This window comes from Microtus ochrogaster, chromosome 8, assembly GCF_000317375.1.
Source record: "Microtus ochrogaster isolate Prairie Vole_2 chromosome 8, MicOch1.0, whole genome shotgun sequence".
NCBI lineage: Eukaryota > Metazoa > Chordata > Mammalia > Rodentia > Cricetidae > Microtus > Microtus ochrogaster.
Genome location: NC_022015.1, coordinates 33,473,199 through 33,484,674, shown reverse-complemented (window position 1 = coordinate 33,484,674; position 11,476 = coordinate 33,473,199). Strand labels below are relative to the sequence as shown.

General features: G+C 42.6%; 2 protein-coding genes across 2 annotated transcripts in view; both read left to right on the top strand.

Moving 5' to 3' along the window:
* The window catches only part of Syce1 (synaptonemal complex central element protein 1), a 39,272-nt gene that overhangs the window by 3,026 nt on the left and 24,770 nt on the right, over positions 1-11,476 (top strand). The window lies entirely within an intron of this gene.
* The window catches only part of LOC101994278 (zinc finger protein 888-like), a 34,509-nt gene that overhangs the window by 3,015 nt on the left and 20,018 nt on the right, over positions 1-11,476 (top strand). Inside the window, exon 2 of the mRNA XM_026781480.1 lies at positions 6,570-8,393. Within this exon, the coding sequence (XP_026637281.1) occupies positions 6,824-8,326 (1,503 nt within the window). The 5' untranslated portion in view covers positions 6,570-6,823 and the 3' untranslated portion in view covers positions 8,327-8,393. The remainder of the gene's footprint in view (positions 1-6,569; positions 8,394-11,476) is intronic.

Here is an 11,476-nt window from a genome sequence, read left to right as displayed (position 1 = left end):
CTTTTCAGGAAAAAAATGAGGTATTCGTTGGTATAGATAAGAAAATTTTCGTGCTTGTAACCCACTCCATTTCTTGAGGTGATGCTCATTTGTGTCTTCATTTGTGGTAGTGATTAGGAACTTACTGGCGTAAAATACTGTTGCCTGAATTGTAAAGCACAGTTTCTTTCCTGGTAGTTGGAACTAGATCTCAGGACTTGCAAATTGAAATTCTTCTGTAAATTTTTTTTGTTTGTTTTGTTTTGTTTTTGAGACAAGGTTTCTCAGTAGACCAGGCTGGCCTCGAACTCGCAGAGATCTGCCTGCCTCTGCCTTCCAAGTGCTGGGATTAAAGGCGTGCGCCACCACCTCCCGACTCTTCTGTAACTATTATACTGGGTCTGAAGAACCAATGTTTGGAAAACCAGACTTCTAGAATCTTGTTTTATCTTTTTTTAAAAATAAATATTTCTTTATTTTATGTTTATGTATGTGTGCCCGAGTCAGTGTCTATGCACTCATGTATTTAGGAGCCCATGAAAGTAGGAAAAATGGTTGGATTTCCTGGAACTGGAACTTTCTATGCTGTGAGCTTTCATGTGGGTACTGGAAACCAAACGCATGTCTGCCATAGGAGCAGTAAGTACTCTTCACTGCTGAGCCACCTCTCCAGCCCCGTTTAGTCTCTTTTTGTATTAGTCACACGACTGGAATAGAGATGTCATTAGTTACTTTGAGAGTCTCCAGCATCATCTTCTGTTTTCCCATAAACAAGTATTGCTGTCTGTAAGCGTATACTGGTCACCTTTGTAGAGCACAGGGAAGAGCCTTGGAGTGTGAAGGTGAAGAGACAGTAGCTGTATACCAGGTGACCTGGACCAGCAGGCTGTTCCTCAGTGACCGGTTCCTGAGAGACTGGACCAGGGAAGGAAGATGGAGAAGATGGAAAGCTGGGGGTCGGGAGGTCTTGCTGCCCTATGCCAAGCAAGTTTATTAAGAAGTATAGTATTTTATATACTGTTGGTAGGGGAGAAATGGGCCACCGTCAGCAGAGAGCTGAATCAGATAACACTGGCAAAGAGAACTCAGGATACCTCCGACACAGCTGACTTAGGACCAATAACCACAACCCATCGGGAGAAAGCCAGGTTCCCAGGAACTGAAGCCTTAACAGGACCTTGCCAAGTCTGATCTTGGACAAAGACCCAGAACTAACGTTCTCTTTGTCCTTTCATCAGGGTCTCTGGGAAAGTCTTGGGCAGGTCTGGTTCTCAACACCAGGGTAGGTACAATTAATGAAGCAGATGAGAAGTCCAAGTTAAAGAGGATGCTGGACATTAGAATGTAGGTTGAGAGACTGTTCCAGTGGCAACTGTTTCAGAAGCTCAGTTTTGGTTCCCTTGCTGTCACAGAAGGGCATCTCTTGCTCTGTCATGCTTTGACAAAGTCTCCTCCTTCTCATTCAACAATCCCCCTACACGTTCGTTAGACCTCCTATTAGTGCCAAGCTGTCTTCATTACTATAGCTTACTGTGTTTTATAAAGATGATGGGTATAGTTATAATGGGAGCATGGTAATGCCCTGTGTCCTGGTTGAGCTCCTCACGGATCTTTGAGATTGCTTATGGATTTTACAATTACCTTTCCTAGTTTTGCAAAAGATGATATTGAGAATTTTGATAGTGGCTGCATAGAATCTCCAGATCAGTTTTGGTAGTGCATATAATTTTTAAAGTTTTCTTTCCAGTTTTGGAGCAAGACCATTTTCGAGAATATATTACTTGATTTACACAAATTTGTCGATTTTCTGATTTTTTTCATGATTGGTTTCTTTTCTTTCTGTTTTCATTGTGGTTAGAAAATAACTTCAGCATGTTATTGTCCATCAAGGTCATTTTGGGAATAACAGTTGGTGTATGTGGGATACCTTTGATTGGTTGTAATTTTTGAAGGGCCTCTTGTTTCCTGACTTCTATGCTGTCTGAACAAGTGAGGAACTGAAGCCTGTTATAAATGTGTAGCTTTTTTTCCCCAGCTCAGTGTTTGCTGCCTTTTTTTGGAGTATATGACATGATTTGCATATATACATATATGATATCCTAGAACATGGTCCCTTTTATTTATTTATAGTCTATTTTAACTTTAATTGTAGCTTAATTTAATTTTACTTTAAATAGCATCTCCTGGAGCCTGGGTTGTCTTGTAACTTGTGACAACCGGTTTGCCTCCCATGCCCTAGTGTCAGAATCATAGGAGTGAGCTGCCATGCCCCTTACACAAGATGCTTCTCTTGTTTCAGTAGAGCTTTAGTCTTGAAGTATATATAAGAATTTTAAAATATAGTCTGTACAGTGTAATTATAGCCACATTTACATTCTTGAGATTACTTACAGGCAATTTCTTTTTTTTGTCCCTTTGCCTTCAGCCTGCTGTGCCCTTAGTCTAAAAAGAGTTTACTATAGACAGCGTATGGTTAGACTTCATTGCTTTACTCTGTGTGTATGGGTGCTTTATCTGCATGTATGTCTGTGTGCCACTTGTGTGTTTGGTGCCCATGGATGCCAAAGGAAGGCCTTAGGTCTCCCGTGCAGAGATTGTGAGCTGCCATGTGGATGCTGGTCCTCTGGAAGAGCAGCCAGTGCTCTTAACTGCTGCGCGCCATCTCTCCAGCTCCATGATTAGATTTTTTTTTTTTGTTAAAGGTTTGATCTTTTTAGTGAATTTATGTATTTTGGTTGGGGATTAAACATAAAATCATTTATATTTAACAAACTTACTGAAAAGGAAATTACTATTTCTTTTTATTTCTTATAATTTCCTCCCTACTTTCCTTATTTTATTTTTTGTCACTGAATATTTTTTGATGCTTTTCCTGTTTCCTTGTTTGTCATATAGATATTTTCCAATAATTATGGGGAATATAAAAATACTTTAAGTGTATAATATTATTTTAATTGTAATAAATTGACTTTAATTCCATATAAAATCTTTTGCTTTTACTGGTATAACAGCTAATTTGTATTATATATGATGATTATATATTTGTCTTTCAGATTCTGTAAAGGAATTAAAAATGTTTGTATCATCATGACAGCTCTATAGGATTCTATACTTATATATGTATTTGTTCTCATGTGACTTGTGTAGCCTTCCAGCATTATTTTGTTCTTCAGTGGCAAGGACTCCCTTGAACATTCAAGTCTAGGGCATTTCCCCTTCACTTTGATGGGCAGTTTGCTGGATATAGTATTCTTGGTTGGTTGTTTTTGTTCTTAGCTCTTATATCCTCAGCTCTCCTTGATGACAGTTTCTGGTGGAAGATCACAGAGTGTCATACAAGAGCATCCTTGTGGGTGACATATCACTTACCACGCTGCTCTTGGGATTTTTTGTGACTTTTGAAACTCTGACTATATCGAATCTTTTTCTGTTAATCCTGGTTGGAGATACTGAGGTTCTTGAATTTTGGTGGAATTCTACTCCTCATACTTCTTCTTTTTCAAATATTTATTTGTTTATTTATTATGTATACAATATTCTGACTGCAGGCCAGAAGAGGGCACCAGACCTTATTACAGATGGTTGTGAGCCACCATGTGGTTGCTGGGAATTGAACTCAGGACCTTTGGAAGAGCAGGCAATGCTCTTAACCGCTGAGCCATCTCTCCAGCCCTCCTCATACTTCTTATGAATTTCTTAGCCATTATTATTTATAATTTTTTTACAACACTTAGGTGATGTGTGTATGAATGTATGTATGTGTATGTGGATATGTATGTATGTGTATCTATATGTATGTGTATGTGCTCATGTGTGCCACTGTGTGGGTGTGGTCAGGGGACAACTTTGGAGCTGGTTCTCTCCGTCCAACCTATTGATTCCTTCGAATAGCAGCAAGTATCTTTACCCATCATTCACTGGCTCAGCTATTACTTTTTTTTTTCTGAGACAGAGTTTCTCTGTGGTTTTGGAGCCTGTCCGGGAACTAGCTCTTGTAGACCAGGCTGGCCTCGAACTCACAGAGATCTGCCTGCCTCTGCCTCCTGAGTGCTGAGATTAAAGGTGTGCATCAGCCATTACTTTTTATTCTTTAGATACACAATTTCTACATCAATTCACAATTGTTCCTCTTTTTTTCATGTTCTTCCCTTCTTTTGTTGTTTTCTTTGTCCTTATTTAAGTCATTTAACATCTTTCAAATGGTTTATTTCTTTAGCTAATTCCTAAATCTGAGATTTTTTTTAAAGGTCAATTTCTAGAATTTTATTTGATTCAATTGAGCCAGATCTCCCTGTCTCTTTGTATGCTGTTAATGTTCACTGAGATTTGCCCATTTTTAAACCAGTGGGCAATAGATTAGTGAAGATGTTGTAGAAAATAGTAGAGAAGCTACGAGAGAAAGAGAGAGAGAGAGAGAGAGAGAGAGAGAGAGAGAGAGAGAGAGAGAAGAACTAGAGTGACCCCATGACCCATTCTGTGACTAGGTAAGGGACACTGAACTGTTATGTAGAATGGGTCACTTTACTGCCGTGTTTGGTGCAGCATAAATCCTCAGTTTAAGTGGCTGGCCATGGACAGATGAAGAAAGGCAAGTCAGAGTACAAAAGAAAAGAAATCTAACGCACCATTCACATGTGGGGCTTACATTAAGTGAAATAAACCAGAGAGAGAATCAGTTCCTGCCTGATCTACTCATGTGGAGTCTGGGAATGTTCCCCTCAGCGTTTTGCCCATTGGGAGGTTTAGATTATGTTAAAGGCTGCAGAACATGGTGTAACCGGTTTTGGACAGTCAGGAGTGCCGTGCAACTTGCTATTTTGTTTTCTTGATAACTGTTAATATAAAATGGATAGAAAGTTTTCTAATCACAAAATGATAGTGGTGGGAATTAATCTGTGTTAGGTCCACCATGTATATCTATGATAAAAAACCACAGTGCATATGATAAATACATAGATTTTAAACTGTTAATTAAATAAACTAATAAGTAGTATATTTTAAGAAATTAAAAGACTGTCATCTGTCTAAATTTATGCATTGTCTCCATCCATGTGTTATATATGGTCCGGAGAATGATCAACAATTTCAAGGACAACCAGAGATACACAGAGATACATTGCCTTTTTTTAAAAGAAATATTTATTTATTATTTATTATGTATACAATAGTCTATCTGTGTGTATGCCGAAGGCCAGAAGAGGGCACCAGACCTCATTACAGATGGTTGTGAGCCACCATGTGGTTGCTGGGAATTGAACTCAGGACCTTTGAAAGAGTAGGCAATGCTCTTAACCTCTGAGCCATCTCTCCAGCCTGTAGAAATATTTTTTTTTAATTTTATTTTTATTTTTTGAGACAGGGTTTCTTCGTAGCTTTTTGGTTCCTGTCCTGGAACTAGCTCTTGTAGACCAGGCTGGCCTCGAACTCACAGAGATCCGCCTGCCTCTGCCTGGGATTAAAGGTGTGCGCCACCACCGCCCGGCTACATTGTCTTAAAAAGGGGGAAAAAAAGCCCAGTGTTTTACTTGTAGGCTGCTTTGCTGCTCCTCCTCCCTATGATAGAGTTGGCATGGTGCAGCCCATCCCCAGACTTTGGAGGACACTTGGCGACATCCACCATGCTTGGGGCTAAAATGGGGCAGGGTGGAAGTATGTTTCTAGAACTTAATTCTCAGTGCGCTTACACAATGTATGCCAGTGTACAAAGGCAATGCACACTCCACCAGGTAATATGACCGTCAGTTTTGCTCCACATTGTTGAAGCTTCTCAAAAATATTTTCACTCCTTCTTCTCTGTGTATGTGTTTGTATTTTTTTGTTTGAAAACGTTGACCCATGTTTCTTGTTCTTCTGCCCCTGTTGACTATATTTCTTTGGCATTATACCTTTGGTCTCTGTTGGCCCAAACTGTCATATAAAATATAATCTATTGGTAGGACTCTTGTATCATGGTAGATAGAAACCAGTTTTCAGATAATCCCTAGGGAAACCAGGACTTTGCACATGTGTTTTACCCTGTGCTCTCGTTAGGAAAGAGGAAGGGAGGTGGAGATTGTTTCCCTACCTTCCCAGTGTTGTGTGGGGATTGGAAAGCTGTGGTTACCAAAGTACACAATCCCGGCTGTATGGCCTGTCTAAGTTCTGTGTTCATCGGGGTGTTCTGGAAGGCTGTAGGATGGGTTTGGTTACATGCTGTGGCTAGTGAGCCCTGCGGTGCACTGTGGCTAGTGAGCACCACGGGAAGCCGTGGCTAGTGAGCCCCGCAGGTTTGCTGTGGCTAGTGAGCCCCGCAGGTTTGCTGTGGCTAGTGAGCCCCGCAGGTTTGCTGTGGCTAGTGAGCCCCGGGGGTTTGCTATGACTAGTGAGCACCGCGGGTTTGCCGTGGCTAGTGAGCACCGCGGGTTTGCCGTGACTAGTGAGCACCGCGGGTTTGCCGTGGCTAGTGAGCACCGCGGGTTTGCCGTGACTAGTGAGCACCGCGGGTTTGCTGTCTGCTGCTTTGCTGCTGTCACCTATTTGCCGCAATTTCCTATCTTGTATGTACAAGGTATTTTCACCTGAGTTGGGCCATTTGTTTTTATTTCTTTCAGAGGTCTCTTCTCATCACACCCAGGACTTTTCATCAAAGGAGAACACAAAGCGTTCAGTCCGAGAAGCAATAAGCAGAGGACACGGGAAGTGTGGCACTGGCAGTTTGCATTTTCGGAACAAATGGGAAGGCGTGGGCGAGAATGAGGGTGAGAGAGCGAGTGGCAGTGGGCGGCGCGGGATAACTAGCAGTGGTACAAACGTCTCTGCCGGGGCCGGCCAAGAACAGAAGACACCTGGGGAAAAACCTCAGGTCATGGCAGTTACTCACCAAGAGCCCTACCTTCCAACAAGCAAGTATTCTCAGCAACACTCGAAATGTACCTTTCCTCTGAAAGGAAGCTGGGAGCGTCTGAAGTGGGGTGTAGGTCAGGACATGATCAGTTTACAATGTAGCAGTGGGTTACACTTTCATTCAAACATTCCTGTAGATAGAATAGAAAAGGAACACACTTCCGAATGTGGCCAGTTTGAGAGTTCTTTTACAAAAAACCCATTACTTTGCAGTCAACAAACAACTCCTTGTGCCAAAATATGTAATTTTAATGACTGTGCGAAGGATTTTTTGTATCCATCATTGTTAAATCAAAATACAGACCCAGCTGTCTGGGAAGTGGAGGGCATGTTTCATGAGAGCACACAGACTGTTAGCCTGAGCCACATCAGGGATAATTACCAGGATTCTTCTGTCGGAGAGAAAACTTATGAGTGCATTGAAACCCATAACAATTTTAATTATGGTTCAAGTCATAGTAAACGCATTCCTTTCCCAGAGAATCTTCACAAGGGTAACAAATGCGGGAAAGTCGTTCATCAGGGCTCAGAGGAGCTTCAGAGCTCGTGTCTCCGAGACGAGGCTTACAGATCCAAAGAATGCGTCCCAACTTCTAGTCAAAACTCAAACCTTACAGGACACCATAGTCCAGAGAAACCCTACAAATGTAAAGAATGTGGCAAGGCCTTTAGCAGTTGTTCATATCTTAGTGTGCACCAGAGAATTCATACCGGAGAGAAACCCTTTGGATGTAAAGAATGTGGCAAAACCTTTAACACAAGGTCAAACCTCAGGCAGCATCAAAGAATTCATACTGGAGAGAAACCTTACAAATGTCAAGATTGTGGCCAAGCTTTTAATCAGCGCTCACATCTTATTCAACACCAGAGAGTTTATGTCGGAGAATGTGGCAAATCCTTTATCAAGTGTCCCCCTCTTCGACAGCGTCATGCCATTCATGCTGGAGCAAAGCCCTACAAGTGTAAGGAGTGTGGCAAAAGCTTTGTTCATATTTCAAATCTTACTCAGCACCAAAACGTTCACACTGGAGAGAAGCCCTACGAGTGTAAAGAGTGTGGCAAAGCCTTTACCAGTGACTTAAGCCTGAAACGACATCGTGTAGTTCATACTGGAGAGAAGCCCTACGAGTGTAAAGAGTGTGGCAAAGCTTTCACCCAAAGTTCGAATCTCAGAAGACATCATAGAGGTCATAGAGGAGAGAAACCCTACCAATGTAAGGAGTGCGGCAAAGCCTTTACCACGCACTCAAGTCTTAGAGAGCATCACAGAGTTCACACTGGAGAGAAGCCCTACAAGTGTGCACAGTGCAGCAAAGCCTTCAGCCGTTGTTCACACCTCACTGTACACCAGAGAATTCATACTGGAGAGAAACCCTTCGTGTGCCAAGCCTGTGGCAAAGCCTTTTCCAGATGTTCAATCCTTAGGCATCATAACAGAATTCATACCGGAGAGAAGTGCTCCTAACGGAAAGATTATGGCAAACTGTGTGCACATGCATGATTGCATGTGTGGAATTCAGAGGTCAGTACTGGTCAGTACTGGATGTTGCCCTCTACTATTTTTTTTTAAAATTGCACGAAGAGTTTTGTTTGTTCATGCGTGCATGTGTGCATGTGACATGGTTCATGTGTGGCATTTAGAGGTTAATTTGGGGGTTGGTTATCTCCTTTCGTGTAGGTCCTGGGGAGCTAACTCCACAGATCAGGCCTGGCTGTAGATGCCTTACCTGCTAAGCTGTCTTGCTGACCTCACCCTAGTTTTTGATACAAGGTTTAAAGTATTTTTTATTTGTTTTGCTTTTTGAGACAGGTTTTCACTGTGTGGCCCTGGCTGTCTTGGAACTCACTCTGTAGACCAGGCTGGCCTCAAAATCACAGAAACCCACCTGTCTCTGTATCCAAGTACTGGAATTAAAGGCATGTGCCACCACCGCCTGGCTAAATTTTTTTTTGTGTTTATTTTTTATTACTTTATAAATAATACCAGTCAAAATTCCTACTTTCTCCCCTCCTCCCACTTCCTTCCCACTCCCCCCACAACATCTCCCCAACCCCCCTCCAGTCCTAAGAGAGGGCAGGGTACCCTGCCCTGTGGGAAGTCCAAGGCTCTCCCCACTACATCTAGGCTTAGGAAGATATGCATCCAAATAGAATAGGATTCCAAAAAGCCAGTACATGCAGTAGAGACAAATCCCAGTGCCATTATCATTGGCTAAATTTTTTTTAAAAAGGGAATTTAAAAGATTTTTGTCTGTGTAAGTGTTTTGCCTATATGAGGGTCTGTACATTACTTGCACTTCCCACAGAAGCCAGAAGAGGGCATTAGATATCCTGGAATTGAAGTTATAGACAGTTCTTAGTGCCATGTGGGTGCTGGGAACCAAACCCTAGTCTTTTACAAGTGCAACAAGTTCTTCTAACCACTGAGCCAACTCTCCAGTCCTGTCTTTAAAAATGTTAATTTATTTATATAATTATATATACGTTCAGAGGTTAGGGGCAACTTGCAGGAGTCAGTGGGTCCTAGGGTTTGGACTTAAGTTGGTAGGTGTGCTTATTGAACCTGGAGGTCATTGGGACCAGCAAGCCCTCAGAATTTTAATTGTCTCAGCTTTATCCTGCTATACCCACCTTGTTTTTATTAATTAATTTTTTTTTGTGGGGGGACAGACTCTGTAATTCTGGCTGTTTTAGAACTTACTACGTAGGTCAGGTTGGCCTTCAACTTATGGAGACCTACATACCTTTATCTCCCTAGTGCTGGAATTAAATGCACATCCCACCATGCCTGGCTTATGCCCAGTTTTTGATGTGGGTGATGGGGATCTGAATTTGGGTTCTCCTGCTTGAAAAGCATCCAGTTTCCCCATCAAGCCATCTCCTCAGCCTGCCTGGCAAAGTTTTTTTTTTAATTTTATTTATGCATATGGGTGTTTTGCCTGCATGCATGTCTATACATCACAGGCATGCCTGATAGATACCCTGTGTAGGCCAGAGGAGGGTGTTCAATCTAGACTATAGGCATGTATCAACTGCCATTTGGTTGCTGGCCACCATCTGTTTAGCAACCTTTCCTGACCGGTGGCAAAGTTTTTATTTAAATATCAAACATTATTTAATAGATAATTCATGCTAGTGGAAGAATTCTTGGGAGATTCCCCCCGGTTTCTTTCCCTCTTGCACTTCATTCCTTCCTGGGCCAGAGCATGAACATCCAGAGTCTTTGAGTCCATCCTGTATTTTCAAGCGATTTCTTGGTGATCTTACAGGAAAAGAAGAATTGGACATCATGAATTTTAGGCAACTTTTCTTATTTGCAGAATGACTAATTGAAGGAATGGCATAATTCAGAGTTTCCCCTGGGTTGGGCATGGTGGCTCACGCCTTTAACCCCGGCACTTGAGAGGCAGAGGTAGGTGAATCTCAGTGAGTTTGAGGCCAGCGTAATCTACATAGTGAGTTCCAGGACAGCCAGGGCTATGTAGAGAGACCTTGCTCAGCAACAGCAAAAAACCCTGGGGCCATTTTTTCAATACCCCTACTCTTCAAATGCTATTCAGGCCCTGCATGTGTTGAGAAAGATTTTCTACTAAGCCTTTGGAGGTGTAAGCTGCAAGCCAATAGGGACTCCTAAGGAATCTTGGTAGCATCTTGTTCAGTGGCATAAGGGCTGGAGACCAATGCAGGCCATCAGTCTTGAGTCCACTCAGTGAAGGGGACGTTGGCATGACCTAACAGTGCACCCCCATGTTCCTTTCCCGGTGTGGGACTGGTTCTGCTTCCCCACACCTTCTGGCCCTCACCAGCTTCTCTTCTACCTCTGATTTCTCCATCCCAGGATGTATACCAGCTTTCAGCCTTACCTGTGAATGGAGAGGTCCAGGTGAGACGCGCGCTTAGTCCAGAGGTAGCGCTCTCCCCTTGGAAGTAGGTTGTTTGGAGAGCTGAAAACTAAAGTCACTTCTCATCTCACGCAGAGGGAGCAGGACCCCAGTGCATCTCCAACAGTGGCCTGCAAAAATCATTAGCCAGCAAGAAGGTGCAGGCCAGTTGCCTAGACGTGCATTCTGGAAGCTTCTGGCCAGCGAGTGGAGGTCGAGGAAGAGCATAGTATCCGAGGTGGAACAGAGAGAGGACAGAGTTCTCTAGTTCTTGATCTCCCTGGTCATCTGTTTGTCTTTTTGAAGTTGCAGAAGGGAGAAGGAGAAGGTGGATAATGGAAAGGCTTAAAGAGAAACCAAAGTGTGTGGTTCATTTATAACTGATAACGGCTGCCCAAATGTCTTTAAAGGGTGTTGCCCATTTACCAGTGACTATAGGGACAGCCACTCATCTTTCCGGAGATTTTGTTGTGAAACAGTGTCACAGAGACCCTTTTTGCCTATCAGCAAGTCTGTATAAGCCATGCAACGCCATTACCTTATGCGGTATGAAGATGATCTCAAGATCAGCTCCTAATTTACCCTTTTCTTTCTGTCCCAGCTATTTTGAATTTAGGCCAGTAGGGGGAGCTAGCTAACCTCTGTCCCTGGTAGGGATGGCGAATGGCATCTAGGTTATCCAGTAGTGGATTTAAAGGACTCAGTCATTCTTAGCTGCTGCTTTCCTTTTTTTT